General features: G+C 50.0%; 2 protein-coding genes across 3 annotated transcripts in view; both read right to left on the minus strand.

Annotated features, from left to right (window-relative positions):
* LOC127030286 (lanosterol synthase-like) overlaps positions 1-15,134 on the minus strand; it is a 223,411-nt gene that overhangs the window by 58,627 nt on the left and 149,650 nt on the right. The gene's annotated exons all lie outside the window — the stretch shown is intronic.
* Positions 12,372-15,134, minus strand: part of FTCD (formimidoyltransferase cyclodeaminase) — a 77,276-nt gene continuing 74,513 nt past the window's right edge. For both annotated transcript variants that reach the window (XM_050916538.1, XM_050916537.1), the window contains 3 exons: positions 14,776-14,914; positions 13,616-13,711; positions 12,372-12,489 (listed from right to left, as the gene is read on the minus strand). In XM_050916538.1, coding sequence (XP_050772495.1) covers positions 12,403-12,489; positions 13,616-13,711; positions 14,776-14,914 — 322 coding nt within the window. In that variant the 3' untranslated portion in view covers positions 12,372-12,402. The remainder of the gene's footprint in view (positions 12,490-13,615; positions 13,712-14,775; positions 14,915-15,134) is intronic.

Below are 15,134 nucleotides of genomic sequence, written 5' to 3' on the forward strand. Positions count from 1 at the left end.
ACGATCTACTTTTTGAAAAAACATGTTGTATTTTGTCCCAATTACCATTGACCTCAATGTCCTTAACTACTTTCTCCTTTAAATTTTTTTCCAAGACTCTTGGATGAAGATTATCTGGGCCCAATTTAGTCCCATTAAGCTGTTCGAGCTTGGCTTCTACCTTGGCTGTGGTAATGTCTACCTCCATATTCTCATTCCCATTTGTCATCCTACCATTATCCCTAAGCTCCTCATTAGCCTCATTAAAGACTGAGGCAAAGTATTTGTTTAGATATTGGGCCATGCCTAGATTATTCTTAACCTCCATTCCATCCTCAGTGTTTAGCGGTCCCACTTCTTTCTTTGTTTTCTTCTTATTTATATGGCTATAGAACCTTTTACTATTGGTTTTAATTCTCTTTGAAAGGTCCAACTCTACATGACTTTTGGCCTTTCTCATTTTACCCTACATGTTCTGACCTCAATAAAGTAGCTTTCCTTGCTAATCCACCCCCATCTTCCACTCCTTGTAGGTTTTCTGCTTTTTCTTAATCACCTCTCTGAGATGCTTGCTCATCTAGCTTGATCTACAATTCCCGCCTATGAATTTTTTCTTGGGATGCAGGCTTCTGATAGTTTCTGCAACTTTGACTTGAAGTAATTCCAGGCCTCCTCCATCTTTAGATCCTCAAGTTCTTCAGTCCAATCTATTTCCCTAATTTCCTTAATTCTTTAAAGTTAGCCCTTTTGATATAAAAAACCCTAGTCCCAGATCTATTTTTGTTTATCCTTCCATTTAGTTTAAACTGAATTAGCTCATGATCGCTCAAAGCAGGGTTGTCCCTTACAACCACTTCTTCTATGAGGTCCTCACTACTCACCAAAACCAAATCTAACATGGCATCCCCTCTTGTTGGTTCTTCAACTACTTGGTGAAGGAATCCATCAGCTATCGCATCTAGGAAAATCTGATTACTAGCACTTGTCCTTCAGTCTATATCTGGGAAGTTAAAGTCTCCCATGATCACACAATTCCCATTAGTGTTTACTTCATTAAAAAGTTAAAGAGGTCTCTATCTAAATCCAAATCGGATCCCAGTGGTCTGTAGCACACCTCAAGCACTATATCAACTCTAGTAGCTTTCTTTCCCAATGTGATTTTTGCCCAGACAGACTCTGTCTTATCCATTCCATCACTTATTATTTCTTTACAGTCTACCTCATCACTGATATACAATGCTACTCCACCACCTTTGCCTTTATTTCTGTCTTTCCTAAACAGCACATACCCTTCAATACCTGTACTCCAGTCATGACTACTATTACACCATGTTTCTGTTATCCCTATAATATCCGGTTTCATTTCCTGCACCAGTAGCTCTAGTTCTCCATTTTGTTATGTAGGCTCCTCGCGTTAGTGTACAAACATCTTAATTCTTGCTGTTTGGTTTCACGGACATTCTTTACCCGATTAGGCACAGACATTCTAACCCCAGTATCACCCATTAGAATGGTATCTACACTACCCTTCCTCCGTATGTCCATTCTCATACCCACGGCTGTATCCTTTCTTTCTTCATTTTCTTCCCTCTCAATATTAAATTCCGGCGTGGAGATTACCTGGACATCTCCCAACCATCTCCCCACAATTCCTAGTTTAAAGCTCTCTTAATCAGTTGGGCGAGCCTCCATCCTAGAAGTCTATTTCCCTCCCTACTCAGGTGAAATCCATCCCAAGAGAACAGTCCTCTGTCCACGAATGCTTCCCAGTGACCATACATCCCAAAGCCCTCCTTATAGCACCACTGACTGAGCCAGCTGTTGATCACCATAATCTTGTCACACCTTGTGATGCAGTAGGTACTGTCTGTGTGGGGAGTGGGAGAGCAGGGGAGGACTTTAGGGGATGGACGATGCCAGAGCCTGTAACCTGAGCTAGGTAAGGGAGGGGAAAGGTCAACACCTTTACCCGGGAAGGGGACAAAGGAAGGGAGTGGCAGGAGGAGAGCAGTTTGAGTTTGGGCTTGGGGCTGTGTGGGCGGAATTCAGGGTATCCTAGCTAGGATCCAAGCACCCTGAAAGCCCAGAAGGACTCGGTGGAGGGGTCCTGATTGTGCCGGCAAGCCCTGCTGTAACCTGTGTTCCTGTTGCCCAATAAACCTTCTGTTTTACTGGCTGGCTAAGAGTCACTGTGGGTCCCAGGAAGAGGGGTGCAGGGCCGGACTCCCCCACACTCCGTGACACACCTTTGTTGCCTTTCTCTAGGAACAGGCAGAATCCCACTGAAGATCACCTGAGCCACGATTTCCTTAAGTGTCTTCCCCAGCTGGCATAGTCTCCCTTGATATGGTCCAGTGAGAATCTAGTTGTATCATTTGTTCCCACATGAAGGCCAATCAGCGGATTCTTTCCCACGCCCATTAGGATCCTTTTCAGCCTCAGGTCCACATTCTGTATCTTAGCACCCGGCAGAGAGCACACCCTTCTGTTCTCCGGATCAGCTCTAGTTACAGCCTTTCTATTCTTCTCAGTAAGGAGTCTCCAATCACGTAGACCTCCTTTTCCTGGTGATGGTGCGATTCTTCAGTCTATCGCCTGTTCCCTCTGGCTGCAAGTCCCCTCAATTTCTATTGTCCCTTGCAATCCTCCGCAACCCATCCCGTATCCTCCTGGGACTCATATTTGGTATTATCTCCATTGACTCTTCCTTTCTTCCTATAGAACTAGCTGCTCTTCTCTTTTTCCTTGCCCTCTCACCTTCAGTGACCACCTGCTGTGCCCCTTCTTCATTTTCCAACTCTGCAAACCTGTTCCTGAGTTCTATTTCTCCTTCACTGGCCCATCTTTTCCTCTGCCTGGTTCTCTTAGTCACATACTTCCACTGTCCACTTTCCTCACCCAGCAGTCTCCCCTCAGAGCTCTTTGGTCCTGCTTCCATCTGCAAGTCTGAGCTTATCCCTTCAGCCTCCTCATGTCTTTGCTCCATCCTCCGCTCGAACCCCCTTCTAGACTCAACCAGAGTTTCCACCTGCATCTCCAGTCCTCGGATCTTTTCTTCCATCAGCTCTATCAGGCGGCACTTCACGCAGACGAAATTCTTTTCAGGTACCCCCTCCAGGATCATGTACATGCCGCAGCTTCCACATCCAGTCATCCTCATTGTGTCTTTCACTGCTGCCTCTGTATCAGTCATAGCCTTCCCACCTAAAACCTGTTAGTCCAGGAAACACAAACCAAAGCAAACCACCACCACCCACAGAAAAACAAACCCCCAACAAGCACCAGAACACTGGCAGAACACCACCCACTCCTTTCACTAGCCTGTCTATTCCTCTGCCTAGGTCTCTTAGTCTCCCCTGCAAACTCCCCTTGCAAACTCCCACTGAAACTCTCTCATTTACAGCTCTGTTTGCTGGCTCCTGTGCTGCTGCAGCTGTCTATGTTCCGACCACAGGCCCTGCACTTCAGTCAGTCCAGATGCGCCCCCCAAACCAGAAGGGAGGTGTAAATGACCACCGTCTTGGTTGGAGAGAGATGAGCGAGCAAGTCTCTTTGACACACATTGCGCAGGGACATCCACCAGCACCTGGAGTCCAGTACTAATGGTGGGAGGTGTACCAATCTGTCCAGGGAGTGCAGGGCAGGGCCATAACCATTCCAAGCAACATGTGAAGGGGGCAAAGGTGCAGACTGGTGAACTGGACCCCCTGCGCACAAGCAGACAGGCTCAGACACACGCAGACAGTTTTGGAGGGCTGAGACTGCAGACTGAGGAAAAGCTTTTGAATTGCCTTGGTGCAATCAGTCGGTAGGAATGCTCTCAACCTCATGGAATCTTACAGTGCCCCAATGAACTTCATTTTTTGGGCTGGAGCCCATGTTGACTTTTTGGTGTTTAAAATGATTCCCAGATGGTTGAGCAAATGCAATATAGTGTTGACATGGGCAAGAACCTCCTCTCTGGTGCTCCCCTTCACCAACCAGACACTGAGGTATGGGAAGATGTGGATTCCTTCCATCCTGAGATATGATCACTTCCATGCATTTGGTGAAAACTCAGGAGGCAAAAGGGAGAACTGTGCACTGAAAACTTCATTCTCCTACCAGGAAACGAAGAAACTTCCCAGGACTCGGTAGAATGGCCACATGGAAATAAGCGTTGTGAAGGTCCAGAGCAGCAAACCCGTTGTTCTGAGACAGTGCAGAGAGGACAGCCAATTGAGTGGCCATATGGAATCTCATGTACTTCATGGCCTTAACAAATTCATCAAGGTTGAGGATGGGTCTCATCCTTCTCTAGGATTTTGGTATCAGGAAGTAACAGGAGTAAAAGCTGTGACCCCAGTATTCTGGCAAGACTTCCTCCACCACTTCAAACGTCAAGGGAGAGCTGACTTGCTCAATGAGCAGTGTCTCATGAGAGGGGTCCCTGAAGAGGGACGAGGAGAGAGGATGTGGAGGAGCCGTGGAGAGAAACTGGATAGAGTAGCCTGATCTTAGAGTGTCTAGGGCCCAGATGTTGCAGATGATCAAGACCCCTGGGCATGGTAAAAATGAACCTGCCTGTCCCCAAAGGAATGGAGGTACAACTGGAATAGTGGTCTGCACCAAGGAGTCAAAATGGGATCTTAGCAGGCACCAGAGGTGGACAAGATGATCAGCCAAGCCCTGAACTTGAGTGTTTCCTTTTCCTGGGATAGTCTCACTGTCTCGGAGGAAAGGGCTGCATGAATGGATGCTGTGGCCTATACGCTGTTGTTGCCGTGCCCCATAGTGGCATCTCTGCCTGGGCAGTGTGTGCACCCAGAAGGATCCCAGAAACCCTTAAAGTATTCCTTAAAGAAATGCAGGGTGTCATCCGTCTTATCTGAAAACAAGACCTGGTTAGCAAGGACATCCAAAGTGATCCCTGAGTTTTGCTGCCAGGAAGCCTTCTTCATAGTATCAAGTATCAGAGGGGTAGCCGTGTTAGTCTAGATCTGTAAAAGCAGCAAAGAGTCCTGTGGCACCTTATAGACTAAAAGACGTTTTGGAGCATGAGCTTTCGTGGGTGACATGCATCTGACGAAGTATTCACCCACGAAAGCTCATGCTCCAAAACGTCTGTTAGTCTATAAGGTGCCACAGGACTCTTTGCTGCTTTTCCTCATAGTAGTCGCAGAGGCCATCATCTTGGCCAAAATGTCCATAATGTTCAGGGCAGACTGCAGTGACATCTTGGCCACAAATCAGCCCTTGGCAACTGTGGCACTCTGTGCCTCAAAGCAGCACCTTGGAACCCCCATATCTACCCAGTGTGACGCTGTATGGAATATGGGAGAATATTTATAATATTTTTGATACCGATGTTATAAAACTGCAATGAGTCTGTCAAGATATGTCATGTGAGGTATCTGCAGAAATGTTATAATTTGCCAAGTATTATATTCTTGTTTATATGTTTGTATCAGCTTTGTATTATGAGTTATAGGGATGTGAGGTATACCTGTATTTCCAAACTTGTCCTGTGTTTCTGGGTGACCCCCAGACAGATTGGCATCAGCACAGCCTAGCTCGTTTGATGGCCTATCAGCTGTACAATGAACCCCTCGAAAGGAACCAGGGAAGACACCTTATGAGTCAGCAAGATGTGGTATGCCTGTGCACAGAAAACTCTAAGGCTTTTCCATGCCACATGCTGGGCAGCTTGTGTTTGGGACAGAGGAAGGACAAGCCACATGGCAAAGGATATAAAAGGCAGCTGCATAGTCTTCATTTTGTCTTCATTTCTGCTTCTTACCTCTGGAGTAACTCTTCTACAAACCAAAGCTCTGAACAAAGGATTGAATGACCCATCTAAGCTGTGGATGTGTTCCAGAGGGACTTTCAAGCCAGCAAACTCACCAGTACTGCTAAGAACCTGATATATGGACTTTGAAGTCTTTGCATGTATGTAACTGCTCTACCATTTAACAACCATCTTCTTGTTCTTTCTTTAGTCTTTATAATAAAACTTTAGTTTTAGATACTAACGGACTATCTGGCAGCATGGTGTTTTGACCTGGTAACATTGCTGACCCTTTGGGGTCAAGAGAACATTTTGTATAGTGAGCAGAATTTTTAAATAACTTCTCACTATACTGGACCTAGGTGCTGATTGGGAGCCAGAGAACTGGTGATGCGTAGTTTTCCCAGATGTCTGGCTTGGGGCTCACACCAGTTCTGGTGTGCATTGGGAAGAGGAACCCCCAGGTATCAACCACGGCCCTGGTGACTGCTGATACCAATTGGAAGGTGTGATGCAGTAGGGACTGTCTGTGTGGGAAGTGGAAGAGCAGGGGAGGACTTTAGGGGATGGACGATGCCAGGGCCTGTAACCTGAGCTAGGTAAGGGAGGGGAAAGGTCAACACCTTTGCCCGGGAAGGGGACAAAGGAAGGGAGTGGCAGGAGGGAAGCAGTTTGAGTTTGGGCTTGGGGCTGGATGGGCGGAATTCAGGGTATCCTAGCTAGGATCCAAGCACCCTGAAAGCCCAGAAGGACTCGGTGGAGGGGTCCTGTCTGTGCCTGCAAGCTCTGCTGTAACCTGTGTTCCTGTTGTCCAATAAACCTTCTGTTTTACTGGCTGGCTGAGAGTCACTGTGGGTCCCAGGAAGAGGGGTGCAGGACTGGACTCCCCCACACTCCGTGACAGAAGGGGGGCTACATAAGAGGGGGAAATCTCTTCAGTGACAAGGGGGAAACGAGCCAGGCCATGAGCTTAAAATGCTTCCAGAGAGAAATTGAACAAACCAAACAGAAGAGAATCACTAGCCACACGGTTACATGAGGTTCATTTAGAAGAGGAAGCAAAGGGCAGCAGAAGAGTGAACTGGAGAAAACTAACAGAAGTTCTTAAATTGTATTTGGCTTCTGCTGCTGCTGTGCCACAGACGTGAGCCAGGCCAGTGGGAGGCGCTTTCTTAATCTGAGTCAGAACTGCTGCTCAATCCACTTCCATGCTGAAAGGGACAAGGATTGACGTGTATTAGATACCGTGAGAATAGCCCTCTCCCACGGCTGTCTGCATTCACAGCAGTTACCGTCCCACAGCCTGTCTCAGAAGACGGGAGCTGGCCCTGCTGCTGAGCCAGTTACACTCTGGCTGCTCCCGTGTCACCTGTATGTGGTGCCCTCCACTTCCTGACCCAGACTTTGGCATCATTTTCCGGTGGCTCCTCAGAGGGACAGCCGGGGCTAGTAACTGGTTTCTCTGCTCGCCCGTAGCAGACAGCGCTAGGGATGATGATGCCAGCTCTCCTAGCCAGGCCTGCAGCAGGCATGGGGGGAGCCAGGACTGCTCAGACATTGAGGAATGGGCAGGGGTGTGAAGGTGGGAGGTCCGACTTTTGAGGGAAGCAGAAGCCCACGAGCTTCCCTTCAGGAACAGCCCTGGCAGGCTTGAGGACACTCTCCATCAGGCCTAGCCAGCAGGAAGGAGGCAGGAGAGCTGCAGCCCTGGTCCCCGAGCATGCCCAGTGTGATGAGAAGGCCCTGGGCACAGAGAAAGCAGTGACCAGGCCAGTTGGCAGACGGGCATCTCACAACGCTAAACAATGATCCCACTGCACACTATTTGTTACCAGCTAGGAGGCTGCTTCACCTTGGAAAGGAATCACTCTGGCAGAGACAGGTTCTGCAGGGAGACACTGAAACAGCCCGATCTGCAACCCCTGACACTGGGGGTGGGGGAGGCTGGGCTTTGAGTCCAGTTCTCAGCCCCAAACCTCTGCACCGCCCCATGCTGCTGGGCTTCTCTACACTCACCACGTGATTCTAGGGGCTAGTCTCCACGCCTGAGCCCAGCCAAGTAGAATAGCCACTAACTGCACCACAGCAACCCCGGGGCTGCGGCAGCACGTACGGGACCATGTCCCCAGCAGGACGCTAAGGCCCCACCTTGCGAAGATGTGTGCACATGCCTGACCATAGGCTGAGCGCAGTGCTGGGCAACGTGCTGGAGAGGTCCCTGGGAACCCAGGCTGCCTTGTGAGATGTGTCGAGGTGCCACATTGCGGCTCTGACATTCTGTGCTGAGCTGTTTTCCGTCCCACTCAAGTGCCCTGAGCTGTGGCTGTGTGCTAGTCCTGCTCCCTGTTTCATTTCCTGACGCTGACTGTAGGAACACCTGGGTTCCCAGCAGAGCAGGGCCGGTCCTGCACTGCTTTGGCTGCACAAGGTGCGATGCAGTAGCCTGTAGCTGCAGGTGGGTTTGGTTTGAGGTTTGAATACAGGAACCAGTGATGCCCTGGCCAATACAAACCCTAATCCGGAATCCAGGGACCCAGTGGAATGGATAGTTTAGCATAAGTAGTTAGCACATATTCTGAAGGACCATTCAAGGTGGAGTAACACATTAACACCCCAGTAGTCATAGGACAAAAAGAGGGGGTTAGGAGGTTACAGATTATTGTAATAAGCCAAAATCCAGTGTCTTTAGTAAGACCATGGTTTTTAGAGTCTAGCAAAATGATGAATGCAAGTACCAGGCGCCTTTGGAAAGTGCTGTGCAGGTTTCCTTTGAGGATGAGGACTCAGAGGTTGGATATAGCGATCGCTTTGTGAAAAGTGTGATGGGAGTTCATCCAGGAGTGCAGTGATTGTCTGGTTGCACCCACACCATTGTTATTGGGGCAGTTAGGGCACTGGAGGAGGTACACCATGTGTTGTGATAGGCGTGTATCGGACCCAGGGGTCTGGGCAACAAAAATGGCAGGTGAAATTCACTCTTGAAAAATACAAAGTAATGCACATGGGATTATGTTTTCCAAACTCTACATATAAAATGATGGGGTCTAAATTAGCTGTTACCACTCAAGAGAGAGATCTTGGAGTCATTGTGGACAGTTCTCTGAAAACATCCACTCAGTGTGCAGCAGCAGTAAAAAAAGGGAACAGAATGTTGAGAATCTTAAAGACAGCAATAGATAATGAGACAGAAAATATCATATTGCCTCTATATAAATCCATGGTACGCCCACATCTTGAATACTGCGAGCAGTTCTGGTCACCCCATCTCAAAAAAAGATATATTGGAATTGGTAAAGGTACAGAGAAGGGCAACAAAAATTATTAGAGGTGTGAAACAGCTTCCATGTGAGAAGAGATTAATAAGCCTGGGATGTTTCAGGTTGAAAAAGAGATGAGTAAGAGGGAATATGATAGAGGTCTATAAAATTGTGACTATTGTGGAGAAAGTGAATAAGGAGCATTATTTACTCCTTCTCATAACTATGAAATTAGTAGGTAAGAGATTTAAAACAAACACAAGGAAGTATTTCTTCACACAGAACACAGTCAACCTGTGGAACTCTTTGCCAGTAGATGTTGTGAAGGCCAGAACTGTAATGGGGTTAAAAAAAGAATTAGATAAGTTCATAGGGGTTAGGTCCACCAATGGCTACTCGCCAAGATGGGCAGCAGAGACACAACCCCAGGCGCTGGGTGTCCCTAAACCTCTGACTGCCACAAGTTGAGAGTAGAAGTTTACCACTTGATAAATTGCCCTGCTCTGTTCATTCCCTCTGGGGCACCTGCCATTGGCCTTTGCCAGGAGACAGGATCCTGGGCTAGATGGACCATTGGTCTGACCCTGTATAGCCGCTCTGAAGTAAGCGCCGTACATTACAGCACAATGGTGCACTGGGTCATTCTTTTCAAAGTTGTCTGCAACCATGACGAACTCCGTGAAAGCCAGGAGTCTATGGAAAGTAAAGTACCACAGTCACTCTCCCTTTGCTTATCAGACCCATGAAACCAAATCACTAAGGCAGTGAAAGAGTATCCACTGGATGCATGGTTATTGTCCCCAGCTCTTCCTTCTTCAAAATACGTCCCCAAACTTTGGGGGAAGTTGGCTGTTGTCAGACAACAGGGCAGCTCTGAGTTGCAAGAAGCTGAAAGAAGAGAGGAGGCTTTTCATTCTTTATAAAACTTCCTACTAGTCACTGAACCATCCCCTCTTGGCAAAGGCTGGCTGTGTTATATTTGTCCTCACTGAGATCCAGTGTCGTGGGCTGTCCAGAATAGGAAGTATTGAGCAGGATCACTCTCTCCTGTGGAAAGCCCTGCTGGAAGGGGGAAGGGACGGTGGGGATGAAGTTTTCCTTCCAAATTGCTCCACTAGTGGGATGGATTTGCCCTACGAACAGACCACAGGGCCTGTCTGCAAAGCCAGCAGTTCCCCAGGAGTTGCATCAGCCTGTCTGTGGAGGTTTTGGTGCTGGTCGCCCCTGGTTCGGTGGCAGTCTGGCTCTTTGGTGTTCTGTTGTCAGGCCTTTCCTCACCAGCAGAGCATCCAAGGTAGCAACTCACAGGAGGATCCCGGCCACACTGGTGGTGGTGCCCCGTGTGTACGGGAACAGCCAGAGATACCACCTGGCCTCTACCAGTGCTAGAGCCGCTGTCCTGGAATTGCAGAGCCCACACGCTGCATGGGAGACTCTCCTCCCCACCCCCTGGAAAAGCCCTAAAATGCAGCCTATGAGGCCACAGGGGGAGAAATGAACCTATTCCCCCAGAGCCCAGCCTCACAGCCGGGGGATATGCTTGCTCTATGTAAATATATCAGGGGGGTTAACGTTAGGGAGGGAGAGGAATTATTTAAGTTTAGTACTAATGTAGGCACGAGGACAAATGGATATAAACTAGATATTAGGAAGTTTAGACTTGAAATTAGATGAAGGTTTCTAACCATTAGGGGAGTGAAGTTCTGGAACAGCCTTCCGAGGGAAGTAGTGGGGGCAAAAGACTTTTCTGGCTTTAAGACAAAGCTTGATAAGTATATGGAGGGGATGTTATGATAGGATCGTTAATTTGGGCAATTGATCTTGGATTACCACCAGATAGGTCTGCTCAATGGTCTGTGGGAAGATGTCGGATGGGATGGGAACTGAGTTACTGCAGAGAATTCCTTCTTGGGTGCTGGCTGGTGAGTCTTGCCCACATGCTCAGGGTTTAGCTGATCGCCATATTTGGGGTCGGGAAGGAATTTTCCTCCAGGGCGGATTGGCAGGGGCCCTAGAGGTTTTTCGCCTTCCCCTGCAGCATGGGGCACGGGTCGCTTGCTGGTGGATTCTCTGCAGCTTGAGGAATTCAAATCAATTTTGAGGATTTCAATAACTCAGTCCTGGGTTAGGGGTTGTTATAAAATTGGATGGGTGGGGTTCTGTGGCCTGCCTTGTGCAGGAGGTCAGACTAGATGATCATATTGGTCCCTTCTGACCTATGAGTCTATGAGCCCCTCCCCCTCAAGAGGGCAAACCAGGCCGACGGACCCCAGGCAGGGAGGGGGAGAGCTGTGGCACCATTGCCCAGTCCCATCACTTTGGCCCTCCAAGGCCTCACCTGTGCAGATGACGGAGACTCCACAGTTTTGAGGTGTGGGATGGGGTGAGAAGGGGCAGGGCAGGGCACAGCCACTTTTTGCTGCCTGCTTCGTGTGGGAACCCACCCTACAGCTGCAGCAGGGGGAAGGTTAGTGCTGCAGGGAGAACCCAGGGCAATGCAGCTGCATGGGAGTGTGAAAGCTGGCTGACCCTCCCTTAATAGATTACAAGCGGCCAGTGGGGCGGAGGGTGAGTACTGCTCATGGACACACTAGCCTGAACTTTTGCACTCTCTCTTTTCCTCTGCCTCAAAGCAGGAAAATCCTGCTCCAAACCTGTAGTCAGTACTACCCAGATAACGGGAGCATGAGATTTTATACCTACCAATCAAGTGTTAACACGCAAGGGACTTTGTCTGAATGTGTATAAAAGGTTTGTGAAATTTGTGTAAGAGAGAGTCTTTTGTACCAAGGTACAGGCTCTCCTTTTTCTGCAGAATAAAGCATTTTTCCTTATCCCTGTCAGGCTGTTAATTGGCTCTCAGCTAGGCAGACCCGATATTTCGGTAACAATTGAGCTGCTCAATTGCCTGCTGCTGTTTCCCGCGGCGCACAGGCAGAAGGTCCTTCTTCGGTGGCGTGACAGGAGTGGAACCGGTAGCTTCTGTGTGGAGTGCACAAAATGCCGCCCCCCGAATCCTGGCACCCTAGGCAACTGCCTAGGGTCACCTAATGGAAGCGCCGGCCCTGGGCATCCCACAGGGAGCCTCAGGGCAGCTTCAAGTTCCCCACTGACCTGCTCCCCTCCAAGGATGATGTCCCTTTGCACGACGAGCACTGACCCAGAGAACCGGCCACCGGCCATGGGTGAAGTCTGCATTGGGTGCGGCAGCACCGGAGCCGGATGGCCGCAGCCGTGGGGCCCATTATGGGACCAGAGAGCACGGTCTGTCTGAGCAAGAGCAGCTACTTCATAACGAGACCACAAGAGAAGCGAGAACATTTCAGGTTTGTATTCTGTGCAGTAGGGTCCAGCCAAGCCAGGCCTCAGTGCTAACACTGCCAACAAGCGCCCCCCCGGTCACTGCCCCCGGCTCTCCAGCAGCTCCAGCACCAAAGCCGCGCTCTGCTGGGCTTCCACCAAGAAGCTGGAGACTCTGCCGTGCATCTGTGTGTAAAAAGAAAGTGAATCATTTCCCACTGAAAGGACAGTGGAACTATTTCCTCTTCCCCAGTCCCTATCCCGGGGGCCCCCCCTCTTACACTGTGTATAGCCCTCATCCCATGTGGGGTCCCTTGTCAGGTGTGGATGTGGCACAAGGTGAGCGACATTTCCAGAGCCTGCCCCACGCTCCCAGCCTGAGGAGTGAGAGCCCACCGGACAAAGGGGAGCTTCCCATCCAAACCATTGTAACAGCTGAATAGGCCAGCACCCTCTCCCAGCAGGTTTCCCTGGCAGTTAATGGTTTGTGCTTCAGGACAAGCTCAGCAGTGATGTCAGTCACGCGTAGGGTTGCCAGGTGTCTGATTTTCGACTGGAACACCTGGTCGAAAAAGGACCCCGGTGGCTCCGGTCAGCACCATTGACTGTTAAAAGTCCAGTTGGCACAGTGGGGCTAAGGCAGGCTCCCTACCTGGGTCTGTACGACTCCCAGGAAGCTGCCAGCATCTCCCCCTGGCTCCTAGATGGAGGGACAGCCCCGGGGGATCTGTGCGCTGCCCCCATCCCAGGACCAGCTCAGCTGCTCCCATTGGCCACGAACCATGTCCAGTGGGAGCTGAGGGGGCAGTGCCTGAAGGCGTGTGCAGTGCACAGAGCCATGTGATCGCGCCTCCGCTTAGGAGCCGGAAGGAGATGTTGGCAGCTTCCTGGGAACTGCCTGAGGTAAGTGCTGCCCGGAGCCTACACCCTCTCCTGCACCCCAACTCCCTGCCCCAGCCCTGAGCCTCCTCCTGTACTCCAGATCCTGCCCCTACTCCAGAGCCCTCACCCACGACTGGAGCCCTCACCCCTGCACTCCAACCCCCTGCCCCAGCCCAGAGTCCTCTCTTGCACCCTGAACCCCTCATTTCTGGCCCCACCCCGGAGCCTGCACCCCCACAGCCAAGAGCCCAAACCCCCTCCCCACACCCCAATCCCCTGCCTCAGCCTGGAGCCCGCACACACACCTGCATTCCAACCCCCTGCCCCAGCCCAGAGTCCCCTCTTGCTCCCTGAACTCCTCATTCCTGGCCCCATCCCAGAGCCTATACCTGCAGACAGAGCCCGGGGGATGACTGGAGGGGCGACCTACCTCCTTCCTGAAGGCTTCATCAGTTACATCTTTCAGGTTAGTCACCACATTGAAATAGGCACCGAACACTCCTGCTTCCAGTGCTTTAGCTGCCACCTGAATGCAAGTGTTAAAGGCATGTGTGCAGAGCTACCTGTATAGCTTACGTATGCCAGGCTGCCCCTTCCTTGCTGTACATTGGCACAGCTCCTCCAACCTCAACAGCCTAAGGCTGATTTACCCACAACGCCCTGGCCCAGGAAGTGGATAGTGTCCAGATACTGATACTCAGACCAACAGATGGGGAAACTGAGGCAAAGAGTGCTGCGGTCAACATTTTCTAAAGGTGTCACTGGTTCTGGCCATCAGAACCTGCCAAAAATTTAGGCAGCTAAAATCAGTGTGTAACTTTGAACTTGTTGGCTGAAGTGATTGCCCAAACTTGAATAGCTCAGTGGTTTGTGCATTGGCTTGCTAAACCCAGGGTTATAAGCTCAATCCTTGAGGGGGCCACTTAGGGATCTGGGGCAAAAATCAGTACTTGGTCCTGCTAGTGAAGGCAGGGGGCTGGACTTGATGATCTTTCAAGGTCCCTTCCAGTTCTAGGAGATAGGTATATTTCCAATTATTAACTCACACAATGAGTCCCTGGCAGCTCCTCCACCTGTCATTCTGGCAGCCTGTCCACTGGACCTTGCTGGTACAACACAGCAGGGGATGTGGGTCAGACTTTGGGGCACTGCATTTCTATGGCAAGTCAGAAAAGTTACAGCCACCACCAGGATTTTTCCACTGTTTGGGCAGAGAAATAGATGGGCCAGTGATCACAGCACTTGCCTGGGACTTGGGAGACCTAGACTTAGTTCCCTGCTCAGCCACAGATTTCTTGGGCAGGTCACTTAGTCTCTCTAGACCTGAGTTCCCCACCTGTACCATGGTGGTGAACCTTCCAGGGGGGAGGTGAGGGTTGCATTACAGATCATAATGCTCAGACAATCTGGTGAGGGGAGTCATACAAGTACCTGCGATCAACAGACCTTTTGCTTCCTAACAACATAAATGAGAATCTGGACCTCCCAGTGCTCAAAGGCAGATTTCTTCCATTCTGCACTTCAGCTGGGTCAAACTTCTTAAAGAACTGCCAGAGAGTCTGAGCCCGCTGCCAGTGCCTAGGCCAGTACCTGGAGATCTGATTTGCAGGCGAGGTTCCCGTACTGAGCCATCTCTTTTAACATAGGCCACAAGGCGTTCACTTTCTCCGCCAGCGAGAAGGGGACACCTACAGCCTTCTTCAGCCCCTGCTGCATAGCAGCTGTGCGCCTGCGAAAGGCAAGACATACTGTCAACCCGACTGCAAAAGGCAAGCAAGGAAACCACTGTGGGAAGGAGTGATATCACACCATGGACACTGGGCTGGGCAAACCACCGTGCAAACACGCTGGGTTTAGGTTCTATTTGCTCATCCAAAAATGATCCACCCTGTGCTGAGTTAACAATATGCCTTTCCAAAACATATAGGGCACACACAAAGAATGATTCA

This window comes from Gopherus flavomarginatus, chromosome 10, assembly GCF_025201925.1.
Source record: "Gopherus flavomarginatus isolate rGopFla2 chromosome 10, rGopFla2.mat.asm, whole genome shotgun sequence".
In the NCBI taxonomy this organism is placed as follows: domain Eukaryota; kingdom Metazoa; phylum Chordata; order Testudines; family Testudinidae; genus Gopherus; species Gopherus flavomarginatus.